The sequence below is a fragment of the Carettochelys insculpta genome, chromosome 6 (assembly GCF_033958435.1).
Source record: "Carettochelys insculpta isolate YL-2023 chromosome 6, ASM3395843v1, whole genome shotgun sequence".
NCBI classification, from domain to species: domain Eukaryota; kingdom Metazoa; phylum Chordata; order Testudines; family Carettochelyidae; genus Carettochelys; species Carettochelys insculpta.
The window spans coordinates 75,123,045-75,147,095 of NC_134142.1; the positions used below are offsets into that span (position 1 = coordinate 75,123,045).

General features: G+C 42.0%; 1 protein-coding gene across 11 annotated transcripts in view; it reads right to left on the minus strand.

Moving 5' to 3' along the window:
* The window catches only part of MICAL2 (microtubule associated monooxygenase, calponin and LIM domain containing 2), a 223,200-nt gene that overhangs the window by 90,500 nt on the left and 108,649 nt on the right, over nucleotides 1-24,051 (minus strand). For 5 of the 11 annotated variants that reach the window (XM_074997365.1, XM_074997372.1, XM_074997366.1 and 2 more), the window contains 3 exons: nucleotides 13,770-13,956; nucleotides 10,681-10,769; nucleotides 4,517-8,107 (listed from right to left, as the gene is read on the minus strand). In XM_074997365.1, coding sequence (XP_074853466.1) covers nucleotides 7,715-8,107; nucleotides 10,681-10,769; nucleotides 13,770-13,956 — 669 coding nt within the window. In that variant the 3' untranslated portion in view covers nucleotides 4,517-7,714. Of the gene's footprint in view, nucleotides 1-3,408; nucleotides 3,629-4,516; nucleotides 8,108-10,680; nucleotides 10,770-13,769; nucleotides 13,957-24,051 lie in introns of those variants that run through there. The other 6 variants (XM_074997370.1, XR_012645980.1, XM_074997371.1 and 3 more) reach the window with 6 other exon arrangements.

A 24,051-nucleotide genomic window follows, 5' to 3' on the forward strand; every position in this document is an offset into this window, starting at 1 on the left:
TATCCAGAGTTATAGTCACAAGAATCAAAACAAAACATAAAACCCCAAAGAAGGAGTTGTGTAAACCCTCATACCTCAGGGAATAAGCCAACATATAAGTGATTAGGGTTAGGAAGAAATTTGAGATGGGTTACTCCATAACTCCCTGCTTCAGGATTTCTTGAACTTTCCTCTGAAATAAATGGATGCTGGTCACTATCAGAGACAGGATCCTGCACTCGGTGACTCAATGGTCAACACTGCATGGCAAGCCCTCTGTTCCTCACACAGAGGTTAAACTGCAGGGCTGAGAAGATGGGCACCCTGGGTGCCCCACCAGCAAGGATAAGAAGTCATTCACTACTATTCCCACGATAATTCGTGAAATGAACAAATACACTCACCTTTGCATATTCCTGTTCATTCCTGCCAGGACCTGCCATGGGCCAGCCCCTCCTGACCCCCAATCTCAGACAGGCGGTGGGAGCTGGGGCCTGACTTAGACCCACCCCAACCTGGGACAGGTGTGGAGGATGGAAGCCTCTGCCCAAACTGGCCCACCCATCCTAGGACAGGTGTGGAGGGGTAGCAGCTGTGGACCAAAGGAGTCCCCCAAACTGGGGCCAGGAGGGGGAGCTAGGAGCTCTGGCCCAAACTGTCCCCTCTCCTGAGAGCCGGTGGGGGAGCTCAGACCCATGGTCCAAACTGGGGTCCCAATCCAGAGACAGGCAAGGGAGCCTGGAGATCATGTCCTGACCCTGAGCTCCAACCCAGGGACAGGTGAGGGGGGCTGGGAGCCATGGCCCAAACAGGCTTCCCTCCAGGATAAGCAGGGAGGCTGGTAGCCATGTCCCAACCTGGCCCCCACCCCACCCTCCATGTAATCCACAGTCTGATCCCCCTTCCCCAACAGGCAAGGTGGGCCCAGGAGCAGAAAAATAACCCCTTCAGCTAAGGACCTGAGCAAAGCAGTGCAGAGACTCAACAATGAATGTGTCTTGTCAAAAGGGTCTTACAATGGAGCCAGGGTACAAAAAGCACTATGATCTCTCAAAGTATTTCAGTTCCTTTGCTTGTATACAAACCAGAAAGCACCAAGACAGGCAAAAATTAGAGTCCCTAAGCAAGATCATTTTGCTTCTTATTGTGGGTTATTCTTCTTATCAGTCTTATTAAACTATCACTCAACATTTTTTCTTTTACCTAAAATCACTGGTTCCTGTTTTGATCTGTACATCTCTTAGCGAGGCAAACTTTCCATTCCTGATAGGATTTTGACCTTCCAGATTCTGTGTCTTGCCTATTTTAATAAGAGCTGGCTGAGTATTTCATTGAAAACAACATCTGTTGTTCATTTTGGCAGTTCTTCATCCAACAAGTCTTTGAGAATGTTTTTATTTCCACTATTCAACTAGCTCATACAGGTTCAGTAATATGAATTGTTAACACATTCATTAATAATTATTTGCAAGCCAATTTCTCCATTATATTACAAGTCAAGCTTTTTGGGGTTACAGGCAAGGGAAGCAGCAAAAGTTTTAAAAACTGCAGAAATAAGTGAAGTGTAACAAAACATGATTAACAAGAAAAAAAAGACAACGCTGCCACACAACAGGTTACTGTGAACTGCTCTCAAGAGTCCAACAGATTTCTGGCACCTACAAAACTGGAACAGCAATATCTTTCTGTAAAAAGCTGGTGATAAGGATAAAGCTTTTCCACAAATATTACCTGTCTCCCCTAGAATGTGACACAGTCTTTGAAAAGAATACAGAGCATATACCGCAGAATGACCTCTGTGACACTATAAATATTTGAAAGAAAACATAGGAGAGGCAGGTGAAGTATTTTGTCTCTGTATGCAGTTCTGTCAATCATTGAGCTCACCATCACAAAGCTATTGTTCCCAGTCATTGTGAATCCCACCATCAAATGCCTATTCATCTTAATCAGATGTGACAATTTGTGGTGCAACATTAGCCCCGAGGCAAAGCTTTGTGAAATCAGTGGTAAGGCTTCCATTAAATTCAGTAGCCTTTGGATCAGACCACAAAAGAACTGTACTATTACAGCATCTAACAGAAGCAGAATATGTAAAATCCATTGGAGTATTTGCTATTCAGTTGGCAACAGCTGCTCTGTACATAATCTGAGTAAGGTTATGGCAAAATATAGTGGCTTTGTCTACACTACAGAGATCTTTCAAAAGAAACCCTTCCAGACGATCTCTTCCAAAAGAACCTCTTTTGAAAGAGTGCAGCCACACACAAAAAAGCGGATCAAAAGAGCTATCTGTTCTTTCGAAAAAGTCCACACAGCTCCAACTCTTTTGAAAGAATGGACCAGGGATCGAAAAATCAGGTGCCATGACGACTGCTCTTTCAAAAGAAGGGCCCTGTGGAGCACCTTCACATTTCCTTCTGAAAGAAGCTTTCAAAAGAAGGCTTTCTTCCTGAAATGGGAGTAGAAAAGCTCTTTTGAGAGGAGTGCCATATTCTTTCGATTTACTTTCAAAACAAGGCTTTTTTCCAAAAGAACTTGCTAGTGTAGATGCAGCCAGTGTGACTCCCCTTTCTATATGTAAAAGGGTGGCTACAACCTATTTGAACTGAGCTCTGTAAACAAACTTAGACACATCCCCCCAACTTATGCCCTATATTAAGGAAGTTCATATATAGATTGAAGTCTGCTTATAAATACACAGATTGAATTTCTCTGGTCTGGCAACAGCTCTGATTTGTATGTCCACTTACCATGTATGTGTGCCAAGTTTCTCGTAGTCTCAAAGTTTGTTTAGAGCCATCACTCCTGGCTTTCGGTGCTTCATGCTGTTATTTAACTGAATTTACCCCTAATATCTTTCAAGGGCCCAGTGAGCAGTGGAAGTGTTTGGGAATGCTGCTAGAAAATACTGACCTCCCCTAGCCTGGAAAATTCCCTGGTTCAGCACTAGTCAGGTCCTGAGGGTGCCAGACAAGAGAGGATGAACCTGTACTGGCAAAATATGTTCAAATTAGCATTATTAATTCCACGTTTCCCCAAGGTCTAGAGTTGGGAAGCTGTTCAACAAAGCACATTAGACTGTAAAAGCATCTTTTTACATAAACGTCACAAACAAATTACTTTATGGTCTTTAATATGAACACATTTTAAATTTCTACTGCTAGCAGCTATTCAGTCTAGAGTATGTACAACAGGCATATATCAAAACATTTCAGCAAAACTCTTGAGTCTCCCTGAACAGAATACGTGATGCTCTAAAACATCATAATCCAGCAAGTCCCGTTGTAGCCATGGACCAAGATACGTTGGCCGAGAACCCAACAGGTACCAGTTTCTAGCAGGAGTTTGAGTATCACAAGACTCCTGAGACTATATCTATAGAAAAGAACTTTTTTAAAAGGAAGAGAGGAAACAGTAAGCTTTAAAAAGAGCTACATTTATTTTTGTTTAAAGCAAATGCCATAAATAAAGCTAAACAACTTTCACAGTGCAAAATACAGAATTTCCATGTGGACAATTTAAATACAGAATTTTTAAAAACTAATAAAAAACTTGCTCAGGTAAGATCATGAAGCAAAAAGAAAGCAAAGGATTTCAGAGGAGAAGGACAGAATCCTTGATGGTATTCTTTATAGAAATGAAGACTCTGAAACAGAAGGTAAAGAAACTGCAATGGCAAGTAATTTGAAATGAGAAACAATTCCTTCATTAAACTTATCTTGATGAAGCATGCAAAATCTAGTTTAAAAAGCTCCCTAGCCATTAAAATTATAAAAAAATTATGCTTGTGCTCTAGAGCCTTGTGGGACAGGATAGGATGATGCTATGCAGTGAGCTTGGGCTTTTTTGTTTTGAAAAAAGGGATTTTTAATTCTTGAAATGTGTTTAAGAATACCAACATGCTCAATTATTTTAGCAATACAGACATTTAGTCAGCAAGATAATGAGTTTGCGCTCCTGATCCTACAGTCCTTCCTCATTCTACAGAAAGGCATGCAGAATGAATCCTTCACAAGAGGAGGTTTTCAAACCTCACAACGCTCTGTTCAGAAACGTTTTGGTTAATTCACTAAGATCCTACGGAACCACAACATGGATCACTGGAGCTGTGATTTCAATGAGAAGTTACAAGAGTGCAGGGCTCCATGCTAATAGACCTATTGGCAGGATTAATATCTAGGTTCTCATTTGTTGAAATTATCATTATTATTCATTTGATTCAAATATGCTTGGCATTTAAAAAAAAAAATCAATCACACATACCTTTATAGGAAATAAAGGTAACTTCTCATGCACTGAGACAAATATATTATCAGTTAATCAAACAAACCCCAAAGTTACTAGTGGGGAATAGTTAAAATGGTTATTAGTAAAGTCAGACTGAAACAAAACATTCCAATTACACAAACCTGGTACTGCAATATTAGAATCCAAACTGCCTTAAAATACAAGCATCTCCATTTTATTAAATGGCCTACAGAGCGCTGTTACTTTTTTCTTGCATAGGATTTTTTTTTTTTTGCTCTGAATGTGATTTTTGTTTCATTATATAGTTCAACTTTTTTCTCACTGAGAAAAAATGGTTCACATAATTCAGCACTTTTTCATTCAGATAGTTTAAAAGTACCTTTTAAAACTGGAAAACATTACTATCTCCACTTAAGACACTGAAGACTTTCTATAAGATTCTTCATGCTCTGGTTCTGAGGTAGTGCAAGATATTATACTTTAAAAGACACAGGGTTTTATTTAATTGGTGTTTGAGAAACAATGACTTAGATTTAAAAAAAACATGAAAAGATATACATGCAGGGGAGGAAAGAAAAATGTCAGTTATAGAAATGTAAAAAAGTATCTTTTCTTGCATTGTTCAATTGGTTAAAAAAAAAAAAAAAGCTAAATCTTTCATTCATTAATATATCAGGCACACAGAGTTTGCTCCAAAATGGCTTTAAACAAAACCCATGTTATGTTGTCAAATTAGAGATTAGTCAAAATATTCTGAAGCTGGCAAGCAGAACAATCACCTTTTAAGAGAAATGTTTCAGTCAATGAGGGGATGTAGAACTGGAATGCTGAAATGAACTAAATGCAACACAGGATATTGAAGGAAGGAAGGAAGGAAGGAAGACAGAAAGAGGAACCATAGTTTGAGTATAGGAGATAATCACAGATTACTAGGTAATTTACTAATTTATGAGTGATGCTTTTCTTGATTAATTTATAAAGAGCAATTTTGAAATTTACTAATAAGTTTTAAGATGAAAGATAAAACATACACGGATTAAATAGAGAAAAGTGCAACATTTTCAGTGATACTAACAATTTTGAAATGTCAGTGAACATGTAATTTCATATGCCTTTATGAATATTATAAAACTTATGAATATATTTTCCCTGAATTTTGTTGTGTGTTTAAAACTTAAACAGCCTGCTTAACTTTTTTGTTTCACTTTCTACTGAAGGTTAAATTCATAGTACAGCACAGGATTTCAAGCTTCTTAATATACAGTGATTCACATAGAATACCACTGGGTGCATCTACACTAGGAACTAACTTTGAAGTTAACTTCGAAGTTAGGCACTACTTCAAAGTAGCCAGCAGAGAGTCCACACATATTTTTCCATACTTCAAAGTTAATTTCGAAGTAGGAAGCCCAACTTTGAAGTCCTTACTCCATTCCCGGGAATGGAGTAGTGCCCTACTTCAAAGTTATTTTTGTAGTGTAGACACAGCCAATATATTCCAGCTGCTAGTATTCAGAACAAACTTAAACATTAGTGGAGAAATTATAAAGTATTCTGTTGGACTACATTGACAGACAGTCCAACACACTGAATCAAAACTCATGTTAAACAGAATCAGAAAAGGTATCAATTTTCTTGAGGATAAATAGTAAATACAATTATGGGCTTCTGCTATTTTTTTAAATTTAGGTTTTTTACTATAGAGGAATCTAGTATTCAAAATACCTGAAACAGTGCAAAAACACCTCTCTACATCCTCTACACACGTTTACCATATTAATGTTATGGTCACTGTGCCCCGTCAAAAGTCTAACAAAATCTCACTGAAGTACGTTTAAGCCTTAATGGCAAGTTGTTTCAAATTACATACTGTATTTGCAAAGACTTAGGCAAAGAACATGTTTTCCAAACATCTTCCTGAAAAAAATCCTGAAATAGTCTCTCATTGGAAACTGTACCTGGTTTCATTTTCTGTATTTTTTTTTTAAATAAAGAAAAAATTATCTGGAGAAAATTATCTGTTTCTATTGAACCACCAAACTAGTTTTTTTTTAAAAAAAGTCAATACCAATCTTTTTACTGCCAAATAAACATGAACGCTTCCATTTTGTCTTCTGCAATATATATTAAAATCTCTCACTCAAGATCATTGGCAGGTGATCTGTTGCCCCTCCCTCCTATTTGTTTTGTACTAATAATTGGCTACATGTTTTCTGTGGCTCCCATTAATGCCCTTTTAGCAGAAAAAAATTTCTATCAATACTTTTAATTGTTTAGCAATCTCTTCAGGTGTTTCCCTCTCAAATACTGATTTTATAGGTTTAAACACTGAGAGACAAGGAACGTGTGTATAATTGCTTTAAAGAAGGCTAAACAATAGTCAGGGTTTGGGGGGGGGGGGGGGGGCTGTCCATGACTAATTGCCATCAGCTAGCACTCCACGTTCTAGAAAAGTTTTTGGGTTAAGGTACCATGTGCTGAGGTCCACCACAAAAAAAACAATCTTTTCTTCAGAGATGATGTAACTTGATAATTCTTTTCATTTTTCTCCCATTAGCATCTTACATTTAAATAATAAACATTTGACTGAAAAATCAGTTTTAAGACACATTATTGATAGGTACTTCTATTTTACTTATATATGGCTTTTTTGAAATTTCAGTGCAATACATTGCAAGCTAAGGGCTCAGTCTAAAGTAATTTTCAACACCTACAGCTCCTACTGCCTTCAGTTAGAACCGTGGGTATTCAACTTCCATTTGGACCAGCCCCAAAAGGGAAAAAACCTCCTAATTTTGGAAATAAATAATAGGTAACTATACTATATTGCTTATAGCTGACCATTTCAACTGAATATCCACTCATCTAAGATTTGCTCTTCAAATTTATTTATGTTTTAAATAAACTAGTATTACAGAAAATACCTAGTATTAACAAAGAATACCATGAGTAATAAATTAAAAAGTCATGGCTAGAAGTAGGCACATCAGGTACAAAAAAAATTTTTTTTTTTTTCAAAACATCTCCATGCAAGAAGCAAACCTTATACCCAGAGCAAGAGATGAATGCAAGAGAAAAGGGATGTGCCATATTCAGGTTTCAAAACCCAGTCATTTGTTAAAACACCCCTGAAATGTCTGAAAGAACACATTCTTTCTTTGTCTTTAAAACAAGAATTATGAAATGGCAACCCAGAAATGCGGTGGTTCCCAGCCAGTAACTCACCCCTACACAAATGTTGATAAAATATCCTTCATTTAGTCCCCATGGTGTGGAAATGCATCTGGACACTGAACTTCATGATACTTCTCTTGTACTATACAGGTTTTAAATTAATAGTTTGTTTTGATTGCATCTGCTTTATCAAAGTGAGCTTTTAGTTCACTTAAAGCACATATTAAATTGAAATATTCATGAACATATTGCAAGCCGGTTAATTTTGGAAATCTGAAAGGCACAACTTAGGAAGACATGAGAGAAGAATTTAAAACTTAAAGAAAGTTTTCACCCATTCAACCATGTTTTCAAGTGATAGCTCTGCTTCCCGGTACATATGAGTAAGTACCTCTAGCAGCACATACAGGAACGGCACCCCAAGGCTCAAGAGTTCATACAGATAGGTATAGTTATATGCATTGTCCCTCAAATGAAGATTGGTAGCGTGCAGAAAACCATGCATCCAGTTAGACAGGCATCTTGGAATGTCAAGCAGATCCCTTGTCACCTTACGGGGCCAGCTTAGAGTTTTCCAAAAGAAGGAAGTCATGATACCTGGAGGCCTGTCCTCTGGACTGCTAATAGTAGTAGTAGAACTTTTGATGGTGGTGTCTGGGGGCTTGGGCTTCTCTTGCATCCACATTTCTGTTTCTGTTTCCACCTTAAAAAAGGAAAATAAAAACTAAATCAAAAATAACTTTGAAGATTGAAATATAACCATCTTTACACGGATTAAGAGACTCCATGACCAGAAAAGACTGTCTTGTATGTATACTCCTGCAGTTACAAAGACATCCTCTGGGGGTTGGGGGCGGGGGGGAAGAGAGTGGGAAGAGGAGGGAAACAACATCAACTCACAGATGTTTGTCTAGTTTTACAATAAGTTACATAAAAAGCACCAACAAAGTCAGTAAAAGCTAAAGACTTGATACAGCTCTATATAGTATATGCAGAAAGGTATATTTATACTCCAATTGATTTATTTTATACTTTTATGGTGTAAATGAGAATATAAGTAATTCTTCTATAAAAAGAGTGTCTTTTTATACCAGATTTTTTAAGCAAGGAGTTTTGAAGCGAGGTGTAACTTGTGAGTATGCAGGACAAATCCTGAGAGGAGCACATTAGTCTGTAAAGGTTGAGAAGCACTGGTCTAGTCTGACTTCCTGTATAACAAAGGCCAAACAACTTCCCCAAAAGAATTGCTAGAACATATCTTTTGGTCTTAGATCTTTTTGAAAAAAATCACCAGTGATGTAAGTTGTTCCAGTGACCATTTATTCTCACTGTTGGCACAACACTATATATTCTTGGGTCCAATATCTACTGGTAAATTATATAAAGAAGCACCACAAATTCCCACTGTTTCTGTGTATTTCTAAACACATAAACATGCAATCCTAGATGCAGAAATTTTTATCTTCATAACTTCTGAAGTGGCTATACACGATATAACCTGTATTTTTGTGGAATACAATTTGTTCTGCAGTTTCCTTTAGTCTATGACACACACACACACACACACCCACACACCCACACACCCCCCCCACTGGCGTCGTAGCACAGGCCAGCATTTGCAAGAGCGAGTTTAATTCTCTGTCTGCGTACACACTAAAACAAATTCAAATTCATGAATATTGATTTTGTAATTTTGGAGTTTATAAATTCCAATTTGACCATCCTCACCTCCCCACATGCGCCTCACAAAGTCGACTTATTACTGCCGCACTCAATTGGCAAACATCGACTGCTGCACTAGGGTATTGTGGGAACCCATCCCACAGTTCCCTCATCCCTGTAGCATTCTGGGTATGCTCACTGGTCTTTGAGACTATCCTCCCACATTGCATTTTTCTCATTCCTCTCCTGTGGTGAGTTAGTGTCCATTTTTCCCACTGGGAGGAAGGAAAAGTAGGGCATTCACAGGGATGGCAAAAAAGTTTACAGAAATGTCTTCCTTCTGCAGCTGAATTCTCAACTGGCCATCGACTGAGTGTCCCCCCCACCTGTGATTGCACCGATCCCTGGAAATAATACAGGGACCCTAACTGTATTCTCAAAGTTAGAAGGAGGAGGATAGAAAAGTATTTTTTTTCCTAGGGAAAAAAAAATTAAACTTCTCTCTTCATTACACAGACGTTGCCAGCACGGGTGATGGCAGTGATATACCCGCGCAAAGCTTGAAGACTGAGAAGATAGGATGGTTTTCCAAAAAAGAGTTGCTGAGAGGAGAGTCTTTGGCTTTCCGGTGGCTGCAAGTCCCCAAATATCTTTCCTGCCCTTGGAACACTAAACGTGCACAAGCTAGGACATGGTGCTGCCTGGCAGTATGGTCAGGACTGAACGGCAGGCATGTCCTTTTACTGGGTTGGGTGCTACCCACATGATGTGGCTGAGTGCAGGAAAGACCCTGACTGTGTGGTGCCTGTGGGTGAAGGGAGGAGGGTTTGCGTACAAATTTGAACCACTGAGAAGAAGTTTCTCGGTCTCTTATGCAAGCATGACCCCCACAAATGCCATGAGATGCGGTGAGCCAGCAGCTGGCACCAGGCAGCAAAGAAAAAATATAAGTGTAGAGACAGACCCACAAACTCCCAGCAAGGGATATCTGTAATGGGTAGATGCGCTCACAGTGCTAATTGCAAAGAAAGACAGACATTTCTCAAGCTCTCAGACAAACGTGAGCCCACAGCACCTGGAGAGCAGCAGCCAGAGCACAGCACTTAGGGGCGTTGTGTACTACATAAGGGACACCTCTGGAGGCTTCCATTCTGGCCTTTAATTGAACTTTTGAATTTGAGCTTGTTACCCGAGGGGTATAGCATTGGCAATATTGTGAACTCGGCATTAGGGATCCCAAAATCGAACTAGTGGTATTTAAAGTGCAGACAGTCGCATGGTAATATCAAACTACCCACCTTAAATTCAAATTTATCTTGTAGCGTAGACGCAGCCCCTGGTCACTAAGCGACAAGATCAACTAAAGTTCCCCTGCTGACTGATGTCAAATTCAGCCTCACCTTATCCATTCAGCGCTCACTGTTACACAGTTAGCTTACAGCTAGAGTCTGAAACCATAACATGCCAAATGCAGAATAAAAGGTTTACCTTACTTTAGGATACCACCCCCGCATTCCCCCCACACCAATTTTCAAGTGTTAAGGGAAGGAGAAAAGGCAAGCAAACCCCACAGACTGCCTTAACATTTATTGCATTACAATTACAAATACATACTTTCTCTTGCGTCTTTAACAAAGGTTGTCTTTTCCTGTGCTTTTTGCTTGTTTTACAGTGTGCAAAATGAGGCTTGCAGTAAAATTTACCTGTAGAAAAAGGAGACATTTAGTCTGGTGGTCCAAGGACTGAAAACAAACTAGTGTATCAGAAAAAATGACTGAAGCACCAAGTTTAGATCCCTGTTAGGCAACATCAAGAGAAAATGGACTTATCTATTCCCACGTTTGCCATCGACATGCTGACTAACCCTGAACAAGTAATTTTCTGTGCACTGGTTCACATATAGATTTGTAACATGGGATAATGCTGCTTACCACGCAGGGTGTTGAAGTTTAGTTAACATCAGTAAAATACACTGAGATGTTAGATATACATCACAGTTTAAGATGCTAAGCCGTTAACCTGTTGAACTTGTTCCACAGTGTATAAAGAGTCATTGAAGCAGGGGGACTGGAACCTGGGTCTACCCTCTTTCCTAGGGAGTGCTCTAGCCATTGGGGCAATGTCCCAGGTAAGCTGTCCTCTTCTGTTGCCACTCAGAAGAAATTCTGATTCTGCTCAGATGATTCACAGAGCACCCAAACCTACTTTTTTTCCTAGTAAATTATTTTGTTAGTCTTTAAAGTGCTACACGACAGCTTTTTTCCCTCGAGGTTGTGCACATTTGCACATAAAAACATATTCTGCACATGGATGGAAAAGATTAGAGGGAACATTGCACCAGGGTCTCCTCACTCTGGAAGAAGTGCATATATAGAGTGGAACAGCTTTAACGGGACTGACTGGAAAACCCTTGCTGCCATATATACCCAAGACTGAGTAGTTAGGATACTTTCCTGAGGGATGAAAGACCCAAGTTCTTAACCCTCTCTCCATGTCAGGCAGAAGGAAGCATCAAACCTGGGTCTCCCACATCTTGTGCAAGTTCCCTACCACAGACTCAAAAGTTGCAAATGGGGGCACTCTCATCTACCCCTCTGCTGTGGGCCTGTGTAAGGCTCAATCCAGGAGGCTGCTTCTGAGAATGCCTACTGGATCAGGCCCTGCAGGTGAGATAAGTAGGGTAACACCTCATGTCAGTATCCTCTTGGTGCTTGGGTGTGAGATAGGCAACCCAGATTGACTTATCTGTACACACACCCAAGGCACAGGTAACTCAGGTAACATGGATTTTAATGATGGAAAGTTAGATGTAAGGGGACTTCAAGCGTCAACAGGGTTAAGGCAGCAACTGAGTAGGGGTATTGAGGCTCAGAGGTGCCTAAACTGCAAGGAGGAGGGAGAAAAATGATTCTTCTTGGCTTCTGACAATGGAACAAGACACAATGGATTTATATTGCGATAAGGAAGGTTCAAATCGGACATTAGCAAAAAATTAACTGTCAGGGTGACTTATTACTGTAATAAATTGCCTAGAGTGGTTGTAGAATTTTCATCATTTGAGATATTTAAGAACAGGCATTTATCTAACAGAGATGATATAAATCAGGGGTGAGCATGGTGGGGGGGGCAGGCCCCTTGGGGGTGTTAAATTTTGAAAGGGGAGACACAGCATGGTTGGTTGCTAGGTCTCAAGCTCATGCATCTCATTAAAAATGTTGAAATCTGTTACTATTTTAATGTTTGTGTATTTATATTTATATACCAATTTGTAATTTTTACATTCTATATATTTATTTTCTTACCCATGCCAAAAGGGTTTTTTTCCATATGAGTATAACTGACATTTCCATCAGTCGGGATTACATTAGACAGGTTAGGGGGTGCCCTGCTAACTGCAGGGACAAAAAGTGGCACCCAGTGTAAAAAGTTTGCTCAGCCCTGATGTAGATGGTGCTTGGTCCTGCTGTGAGGGCAGGGGACTGGACGTGATGACCTCTTGAGGTCTTTTCCAGTTCTTTTATTCTGTGATTGTATAAATGTTGGATTTAGGCGCCCAACTGCCATGTTAGGTGGCAAAGTTTTTTGTGGTTCTACTTTAAGTGTACTGTGTACTCTTTGTGTACTGTGATGCACTGGTACAGCCACTAAAGTTCAGATCCTATGATGAGCATTTGGGGAGGGAAAGGTGACACTGTTTATACTTGAACCTGTCTCTTTCTAGAAACCAGGGTCAGCCATAGAGGAACAATGTGGATCCCAATGTCCTTGAAGTTTAGAGAATACCGGTAGTTTGTGAAAGCTGCAGCTTCCAACGTATAAATCACTTCCTCTTTTTGAAAAAGATATACATACTTTTCCTGTTCGTTTCAAAGTTCCCATTATTCTTTCCTGCTCTTACAGTGCATGCTGAATAAGAAAAATGTTTTATAAACTGGAGATGATCAAGAGGCTGGAGTGTGGTATGGCAAGTCAAGTCCAAAGCAGAAAACCATCCTTTTTTATCCTTACATCAACCCACAACTAGAGAAGTAACATGTCTGATCTCTCAACCAAGCATGTAAACATTTCTTCATCTAAACAGAACTACCATCAGATCAGAGACAATTGGACTTCACTGAAAAACTTGGAACTGCAATTGCAGGGGGACAACAGATTGTGAAAGATCAGCACAGACATAACGCATCAGCGAATCACGCACCTCTCCTGTTTGGACTCTATGGCTGTGTCTACACGTGCCACTTCTGGAAATAGCATGGTAATGAGCCAGCTGGAAGATGCTAATGATGCATGGATGTAAGTTTCCCACACCTCATTAGCATATGGGCATGTGGTTCGGAGTCCAGAAGAAGCTCTTCCAGACTCCAAATTGCACGTGCACATGCGTGGTCTGCAGGGATCTTCTGGAAGGAAACCCTATTTCTGGAAGCCTCTTCTTCCTCCTCCTGGAAAATCACCATGGGTCATGATTCTGCATGTGCATTTTGGAATCTAGAAGAGCTTCTTCTGGACTCCAAACCATGTGCCTACATGCTAATGAGGCACAGGAAATTTACATACATGCCTCATTAGCATCTTCCGGACCGCTCATTACCACGCCGCTTCCAGAAGAAGTGGCACGTGTGGACACAGCCTACATTTTCCTGTTCTATTCAAATTTTAATATGCACATATTTCTAAAAAAAAAATCAAAGTTACTACATTACCTTCTTCTTCATCAAAAGCATAGATTGTAAGGCGGAGCGTTGTAGAACACACATTGCACTTAAAGCATTCCCTATGAAAGAAGTGTCCCTCTGCACTCAACCGCTCCATCACATATACCCGTTTCTCGCAGAAATAACAGATGTCACTGCCACCTACAGTCTGAGGAAATTCTTTTCGCAGAGATCTCTGTTTTAAGATAAATAACAGATTAACACACAGATGAAATATAAGATTGCCATTCAACTACAATACATGCACATATGTCATCTAATACATTGCTACTTTAATATCCCATCACATTTGCAGCTTTTGCACACACATTAAAGAGCAGCTGCTGTCAACTTTTCTGCTGTCTTCTCACTGTATTCATTTAACACGATACTTGATGCTTATATAATACCCAGTCTCAATTTATGAAGACTTTTAAAGGACATATGTTCAGCTGGGCCTGCAAAACTTTGTGCAAATGTGTACATGGAAACGCTCTTTTATGCTTTTACAGGTACATGGCAATATTCACCCCACCCCACCAATTTGTTAAACTACAGCTCACTGGTTCGAAAGCTAGCATCTGCACTACTCCTTAAGACATGCCAGGCCAAAAAATTAAAAATTCTGCATAAAATATTTTAAAATTCTGCAACATTCTGAAAATTTTATTTGACAAATAAATGTGGAGGTTCCAGCATAGCAGTGGGGAGCACAGGTCACTGGCTGTGCAGAAGTGGGAGATCACCATGCATATCAACTCTAGTACACAGACTCAGTGGTCAAACTGCACCCCACCTTGCTAGCACAAGGATCAGGTCTGCCCCAGTCCTGGATGCCATGCAGGGGACAAGGAATCCTGTCTTCCCCAGTCCAGCTAGGACTAGCAGCTGAGTTGGGTGCATGGTAGGAGCTAGCAGGTGGCTCTTTCCCAGTCCCATCCCATGCACCACAGTGATTTACCTCTGTGATGGCTGCCCTGGGCACCCAAAGCATACTGCAAGGGAGGGCTTCATGACCACTCTTGTGGCTTCCCATTGGTTCCCCATCACAAGATCAATTTTTGTGGGGAAACACAGAATTCTGCAGTAGACAAATTCTGCACATCCACAGTGTGTAGAATTCCTCCAGCAGTGCTTCTGCATGGGTGTAAATGACAGGGTGTTGAAGGACTTTGGAAGATGTTTGCGTCTATATAGAACAGACACACATATTAAGACACAAAGTGCTGAAAAAGTACATTCCAAAAATGAAAATTAATTGAACACAAGACACTCTTCTCTGGCAGATCTAGCCTCATGCTCTGAGTCCCATTGAAGGAAATGCCACTTTTACAAATGCCAGAGTATGAAACACTCTAGAATTATAGGGCTGGAAGGGACCTCAGGAGGTCATCAAGCCCAGCTCCCTGTTTCAAGCAGGATCAACCCCCACTAAGTCACCCCAGCCAGGACCTTGCCAAGCCAGGACTAAAAAACATCTAGGGATGGAGAATCCACTACCACTCTAGGCAACGCATTCCAAGTGCTTCACCACCCTCCTGATGAAGTAGTTTTTCCCCAATATTGAACCTACTCCTCTCCTTCTGTAACTTGAGACCATTGCTCCTTGTTCTGCCATCTGACACCACTGAACAGTTTCTCACCATCCTCTTTAGAGCTGCCCCTCAGGAAGTTGAAGGCTGCTATTAATTCACCCCTCAGTCAGTAAACTTAATAAGCCCAAATCCCTCAGCCTATCCTCATAGGTCATGCGTTCCATCCCCTTAATCATTTTTGTCGCCCTCCGCTGAACCTGCTTCAGCACATCCACATCCTTTTTATACCAGGGGACCCAAAACTTGACACACTATTCCAAATGAGGCCTCACCAGACCCAAATAGAGGGGAACAACCACTTTTCTACATCTGCTCACAATGCTACTCCTAATGCATCCTAATATGTTGTTAGCCTCCTTTGCTACAAGGGCACACTGTTTACTAATACCTAGCCTTTCATCCACCATAACCCCTAGGTCCCTTTCCACTGTACTGCTGCTTAGCCAGTTGGTCCCCAGACGATAATAATGCTTGGGAGTCTTCTGTCCCATGTGCAGGACTCTACACTTCTCCTTGTTGAACTGCATCAGATTTTTTTTGTCTCAATCCTCCAATTTATCCAGGTCATTCTGGATCCTTTCCATACCCTCCAACATATCTACCTCTCCCCCTAGCTTTGTGTCATCCACAAACTTGCTGAGGGTGCAATCCAGTCCCTCATTCACGTCATTAGTAAAGATGTTGAACAACACTGGCCCCAGAACCGAGCCTTGTGGCACTCCACTTGAAACCAACTGCCATCCAGACAACGAGCCATTGGATCACTACCTGTTGGGCTCGACGGTCAAGCCAGATTTCTATCCATCATATAGTCCATGGATCCAATCCATGCTTCCTCAACTTCTGGGCAAGAATATTGTGGTAGACTGTATCGAAAGATTTGCTGAAGTCAAGGTATATCACATCCTCTGACTTCCCCATGTCCACAGAGCCTGTTACCTCATCATAGAAGCTAATCAGATTGGTCAAGCACGACCTGCCCTTGGTGAATCCATGTTCACTACTCTTGATCACTTCCCCTCTACCAAGTGCTCCAAAATGGGTTCCTTGAGGATCCCCCTCCATTATTTTCCAAGGGATTGAGGTAAGGCTGACTGGTCTATAGTTCTCTGGATTGTCCTCCTTTCCTTCTTTAAAGATGGGCACTCCATCTGCCTTTTTCCAGTCATCTGGGATCTCTGCTGATCTCCAAGAGTCTTCAGAGATAATGGCTCAGCAATGACATCTGCCAATTCCCTCAGTACGCTTGGGTGCACTAAATCCAGATCCATGGATTTGTGTACATCTAGTTTTTTCCAGGTAGCTCTTAACTTGTTCCTTCTCCACCGACGGCTGCCCTCCACATTCTTACACCGCATAGTCTAGAACCATAGTGTAGGAGCTGTCCTTGTCCGTGAAGATTGAGGCATAAAAAAAGATTGAGTACTTCAGCTTTTCCTTATATCGTCTGTCACTAGGTTGCCTCTCATCCACTAATGGCCCCACACCTTCACTGATAACCCTCTTATTGTTAATATGCCTTTAGAAACCCTTTTGTTTCTCTACACGTCCCTTGCCAGCTGCAATTCCAATTGTGCCTTCCCTTTCCTGAGTACTCCCCAGCATTCTCCAGCTACATATTTATACTCCTCCTTAGTCAACAGTCCATGTTTCCATTTCTTGTATGCATCCTTTTTGAATTTAAGCTGACCAAGGACTTCCCCGTTAAGGCAAGCTGCTTGCCTGCCATGTTTGCATTTCTTACTAAGCAGCGGGATGCTTTGTTCCTGTGCCTTCAGTAAGACTTCTATAAAATACTGTCAGGTCTCATGAACTCTTTTCCCCCACATCATCTTCACTTCCCAAGGGATCCAGCCCATCAGTTCTCTCAGGGAGTCAAAGTCTGCTCTGTTGAAATCAAGGGTCTGTGTATTACTGCTCACCTTACTTCCTTTTGTCAGGATGCTGAAATCTACCATCTTGTGGTTGCTGCAGCCCAGGTTGTCACCCACTTCTATTTCTCCTACTAGTTCTCCCCTGTTTGTGAGCAGCAGGTGAAGTTGTGCATGGCCCCTGGTCGGTTCCTTCACCACTTGTACCAAGAAGTTATCTCCAACAGTCTCCAAAAACTTCCTGGATTGTCCGTGTGCTGCTGTGTTGGTCTCCCAACAAACCTCCAGATATTTGCAAAACTTTATTTATACAGCTGTTTTGAAGTTGTATTTTCGTCCATAAATTGCCTGTACAAGTTTTTATAAAAATTTCTTTCCAGCATATATCTGGATATGTAGTTTTAAAATACAATATTAGCTAATGAAGAGAAGACTTAGAGGTGATTTAATAGCAGCCTTCAACTTCCTGAAGGGGAGCTCTAAAAAGGAGGGTGAGAAACTGTTCTCAGTGGTGTCAGAGGAGAGAACAAGGAGTAATGGTCTGAAGTTGAAGAGGGAAAGGTGTAGGTTAGATATTAGGAAAAACTTCTTCACCAGGTGGGTGATGAAGCATTGCAATGCGTTGCCTAGAGAGGTGGTGGATTCTCCATCCCTTGAGGTTTTTAAGTCCCAGCTGGACAAGGTCCTGGCTGGGATGACTTAGTAGGGGTTGATCCTGCTTGAAGCAGGGGGCTGGACTAGATCTCCTGAGGTCCCTTCCAGCCCTATGATTCTGTGATTCTGTAATGAAATATTTTTAAAATGCCTTTGACACTATTTGCATAGGGGTTATTAAAGAGGTATCTGTGTTTGCAAGGTCCATCAGGAACTAAATGGACCAAATTTGGCCATGCTAAAGTTCTCCCACAACACAGTATGTATGACAAGTTTACAAAGACTCTATTGTCTACTCCTACGCCAACTAGCTATGGGCTCATGCACAAGTGCCCCATATGGACATCCCATGCCATTGCTTCTCGCTGGAAGGAGCATTTTTATGAACTCTTGAACTGCCCCTCCACTGTGGTCCCAGAATCCCTTGACTGAATCCCTCAGCAACCACCTAGGGAGGATCTTGCAACACTTCCTGCCCTAAATGATCTCCAAGCTGCCATCAAAGTTATGAAGAGCAACAAGGCAACTGGACGAGACGGAATCCCCGCTGAAGTCCTCAAAGGCGGCAGGAAAGAGTGTCACAGATTCTGTTTTCTGAGTTGAAGGAAGGATGGAGGAGCACCGGGGGCCAGAGGAAGTGATTTAAGGGCATGCTGAAGGCACGCAGGAAAAAGTGTGGCATCATGGTCAACCCTTGAGAGAACCTTGCAAAAGATTGTTCCCAGTGGAGAGCAGTAATGGACGAGGGGGTGATGCAATTTGAGAGCCTCCGCCGAGTGAGGCAGAGAGAGAGAAAAGAGCAGCAAAAACTGCCCTGCGGCCCTCCAACAGCTACCAGCATCCGCCCCTTCTGAGATAAGACCTGCAGCTCCAGCATCAGGCTGGCCAACCATCACAAAATTCACAAATTGGAGGGTGACAGGAAGATGCCCTACTTATTATCACAGAATCACAGGGCTGGAAGGGACCTGAGGAGGTCATCTAGTCCAGCCCCCTGCTTCAAGCAGGATCAACCCCCACTTAGTCATCCCAGCCAGGACCTTGTCCAGCCAGGCCTTAAAAACCTCAAGGGATGGAGAATCCACCACCTCTCTAGGCAACGCATTCCAGTGCTTCACCACCCACCTGGTGAAGTAGGTTTTCCTAATATCTAACCTACACCTCTCCCTCTTCAACTTCAGACCATTACTCCTTGTTCTGCCATCTGACACCACTAAGAACAGTTTCTCACCCTCCTCTTTAGAGCTCCCCTTCAGGAAGCTGAAGGCTGCTATTAAATCACCTCTAAGTCTTCTCTTCTGGAAACTAAACAAGCCCAAATCCCTCAGCCTATCCTCACAGGTCTTGTGCTCCAGACCCTTAGTCATTTTTGTTGCCCTTCGCTGAACCTGATCCAGCAAATCCACATCCTTTTTATACTGGGGGGCCCAAAACTGGACACAATGTTCCAGATGCAGCCTCACCAGTGCCGAACAAAGAGGAATAACCACTTCTCTAGATCTGCTCGAAACGCTCCTCCTAATGTACCCTAGTATGCTGTTAGCCTTCTTGGCTACAAGGGCACACTGTTTACTCATAGCCAGCCTTTCATCCACCACAACCCCTAGGTCCCTTTCCATTGTACTGCTTCTGAGCCAGTCGGTTCCCAGCCTGTAACAATGCTTGGGATTCTTCTGCCCCAGATGCAGGACTCTACATTTCTCCATATTGAACTGCATCAGATTTCTTTTGGCTCAGTCCTCCAATTTATCCAGGTGACTCTGGATTCTCTCTCTACCCTCCAATGAAGCTAGCTCTCCCCCTAGTTTTGTGTCACCCACAAACTTGCTGAGGGTGCAACCCAGTCCCTCATCCAGATCATTAATTAACATGTTGAATAACACAGGCCCCAGAACTGAGCCTTGTGGCACTCCGCTTGAAACAGACTGCCATCCAGATATTGAGCCATTGACCACTACCCGTTGGGCCCGACCATCAAGCCAGCTTTCTATCCATCTTATAATCCAAGGATCCAATCCATATTTCCTTAACTTATTGACAAGAACGTTGTGGGAGACCGTATCAAAAGCCTTGCTGAAGTCAAGGTATATCACATCCACTGACTTCCCCATGTTGACAGAGCTTGTTACCTTGTCATAGAAGCTAATCAGATTGATCAGGCAGGACTTGCCCCTGGTGAATCCATGTTGGCTATTTTTGATCACTTTCCCCTCTTCCAAGTGCTCCAAAATGGATTGCTTGAGGATTCCCTCCATTATTTTCCGAGGGATTGAGGTAAGGCTGACGGGTTATCAAACAAGTGAACATAGGCAACAGCAAGCAGACTGTACCACCTAACCTTTAGTTCTGCACCAGAGGCCATCATTCCGTGATACCTCACTTTCTGATGTTAGCCACAATCCGGGCACAATGCACTTCATCCTATGCTTCCCCTCTAGCTGTGCATTAGTTGTTTATAAGTGCAAATGCCAGTTAGCAAGCACTGATCTGCTGTTTCATAGTTCATCACTGTTCATCTTTTAACATAGTATTTGTGACTTGCTTTTTTCACTTGTTTGCTTATATATTTTGAAAATTGTGGGTACAGAAGTAATCTATCTTGGCAAAATGGGGAAGGAGAGAGGCAAATGCTAACAACTCAGCACCACCACAACACCTCACTTTGCCTCTCAATACCTGATAACTCTGAACAGCAGAAGCACAAGTTGGAGAAATGGAATAGGAAGTGAGGAGAGACACAGAACAGGCTGAAACTCCCTTGTCTGGCACTCTGTCATCCACAGTCATAAGATCGGGGGCAGCAAGTCTCAATCTGCTATTGAAGCAAGGACATTTTCCACTAACTAGAGAAGGCCTGGAATCCATTCCACGACCGCAAACTACTGCAGGTTCCAACTCCCTGGTCTAGTACCCTGAGGACCTCAGTGGTCCCAGAACAGGAATTTTGCTGGATCAAGGGAGGTCAGTGTCCCCTACTGGCCTCCTGCACTGGGGCTCTCCTTCCAGCTGTGGGCCAACTCCCAGCCCTCAGCCCCCAACCACGTTGTTGGCTGCAGAAGGACTACCAGCTTTCCAGCCTGGGCTGCCAATTCCTGGCCGTGGCTGCTGCTCCTCGCTACATATTGCTGTTTCCTGGCCAATGCTCCTCAGCCACTGGCCTTCTGAGTCCCAAGACAATGCCCTGATGTCCCCTCTCCCGGGCTCCTGCTGTGCCATCATCTGTCCATGTGCCCAGGGATTCCTTGGCTCCTGCTAAGGCTGGGCCACTGACAACTTACTGGCCCCAGCACCTGCAGGTTCCCTGGCATCAGCTCCCTGGCCACTCTCAGGCCACCAGCTCCCTGTCCCTGTGTCATCAGCCTGGCCTGACTCCCAGCTAGCCCCTGGAGCTCTCCTGTTAGATGATGGATGTTGCCAGACCACAGACTACCAGATTTCAGAGGTGCAACCTGTAGTCTCTCATTTGCTTCCTGTCAATCCCCCATGCATCCTAGGTTTCAACAGAACAGCTCTCAAGATTCTTGGTGAGGTCATCAGCCATTCCCATCATGTCCATTCTCTCACATGGAAAACCCCCAAAATGTCAAGAGATACGTAAAAGCAACAAACCTAAAAGGTTAACAAACATCCATGGAAGCCATGATAATTGTCAAAGACTTTCAGCCTCAGTAATGACAAGTCACTTTGGCTATTTCAGGGGAGTGAGGGAAGGAGTGAAAGGAACATAAAGAAGATTGTTTATGTAATTTTAAAAAAAATGAAAAGTGCACATCATAACCTCTAAGATTTCCAGCAACTTATAGCCACCAAGGTCCCTTGAACATTAATCTATAAGCAAATGGATATATGCTTTTGGCTAGTAGATAAAAAGGTGAATAGCACCTATGTTACACAAACAAAGCCAAATAACATCTGTTAGTTTTGTTTTTTTTAAAGTAAGTATTACTTATCAGGCCCAAGTAGTGCAGATATTACACTGTTCAATAACATCATATGCTGCAATTCTTATGTACAAGATGACATTAAATTAGATCTTCACATTAACAGTCATGTTACCACTGTCTCTTTTTTTAATTAAATTTGTAAAACTCAACTTCACCTGAACGTAACATTTATGTAAATGTTAAGTAAATTTTAATCAGGGCTCTACTTATTTCACTGTCACTTCCTGAATAAAGAGGCAAAGAGCTCACTGAGACATCAGCTGAAGCAGGAAGTTTCAAATTATCTTTTTAAATGATCATGTAATAATTTAAACTACACATGACTAGGTGACTGTTTGAAGGAGCGGCAAAGTAGTACTGAAGCTAACCTATATTCCTTGTTTGGTTTCTCTTCCCCACCCATTAAAACAATCAGCGCTGACATTAGAACAATCAAAACGAAACCTAGCAAAATTACATACCTACACCTATTATTAAATTCAATATTATTAAAAGCAGATGTATGTGTTACAAAAAGCAAATGCAAATTCAGCGTAAAACACAACATGACTTAAATCCTGGTTGGTCATGACCCCCACGAGCATTCCAACCTGGTGGTCTATGTGAAATTATCTTGATTGTCTAATATCCCAAGAATACATGCCCACCTCATAGCAACCATGAATACAACTGACACTACACAGTAATCTTCTCCAGAGTTCCAGGAGCCTCTGGAAGGCCACCAGACATTTCATTTACCCAAGTGTCTCCAGATACAGCTGCTTGCCACTCCTGTTGGCCGGGAATGGCAAACTGAAGCCAAAGGGAGCTGTGGAAAGTGTCATGAGTTGGGCCACTGCTTCTGAGATTCCTGTTGCCCAGGAACAGCAAACCAAGCAGCAAGTAGCCCTACCTGTGGAAACTCTGGTAAATAAAGCGTCTGGTGGCCCGCTTGGCTAACCGTCGTGAACCATTTTCAGTACATGAGCAGCTTATTGCTCGGCCCTGGTTTAGACTATTCAAGTCTGGCCCCTTAAGTGACATAAAAGGGCAAGATTTTGGCTTCAAATGGTCAGCAGGAAATTCCACTGGTGTGGGAGAACTCTCTCTTGATGTTAAAGATGCCAAAGCAAGCTATTCTGACAGTCATGTGTATTCCCCTCTAATGAAGCATGTGCATCAACTGAGGGAGTTTATGTGAGGGAGTGGGAGATGCTTGCCAGAATCAGACTCACTTATACCAGGTCTTCCTTGATATAATGTTCATTTAGGGGTCTTGGCCAGTGCCATAACTTAGAGCAGTTCCTTTGCTGTTCTAAACCTCATTGAGGTTAGAGTCAACACAGGTAACCAACCACTCAGAAACGGGCAAGCAATTCTACAACTTCCCCCTCTGTTTTCTTGTTCTGAGCAGATCTCAGCTACGGAAGAGAATGTGGTCCCAGAAAAATGATCCTTTATTTTACAGGAAGCTAACCTTCATAGAGCTTAAACTAGTTATGTTGCTGTACTGCACCTTGTTTATCTGCTACTGACCCTGAACCTACAAACACTTAAGCGTAACTTTGCTCATGCTCATAATCCCTTTGTGACTCCTAATAAAGTCCCAAACACGCGTAAGTCTTTGTATGATCATGGCCATAGCGATTGTTCTACATGAGACTTACACAGATCGGAACAGGATGAGCCCTAGACCAAATGGTGCCCCAGGGGAGGAGTGTCTCTGATAATTCCTCCTCTATTTGTTAAATTTTTGGATACCTTATTTTTTATTACATTTGTAGCCCATTTTGGGACTTCAATTCACAAGTCGCAAACATGATTCATCCCTTTTGTCACTAACAAACCAGTATCTTGAGCCCAGCACCTCATGTTGCCGACTGGGTTGCCTGCCCTAAATCCAGCCCTGCCTCTACTGCAGTGGTGTCGGGTACCAAGGTTTCCTAAAACAGGTACTTATGTTGTTCATAGGGCAACAGGCAAGGTGGCACTATGCAAATTCCTAAGAATAAGCGAATACAAATTCGGCAGAAGCTCTCTCAAAAGCTATGAGAACTGGTGAGCATAATTGTTAATGGCCTGTTGCCAAAGCTTGAAAGTAGGTTTAACTGGCCGGGTGCCATAATTTATTATAAATATTGTCACAGTCCTCAGAAATAAGATATGCTAGCAGCTTTAACACACAAAGAAGGATTTAAAAACTGCCCCAAAGAGCATACAGTCTTTATCCCTCCATCTCGTCTGGCTT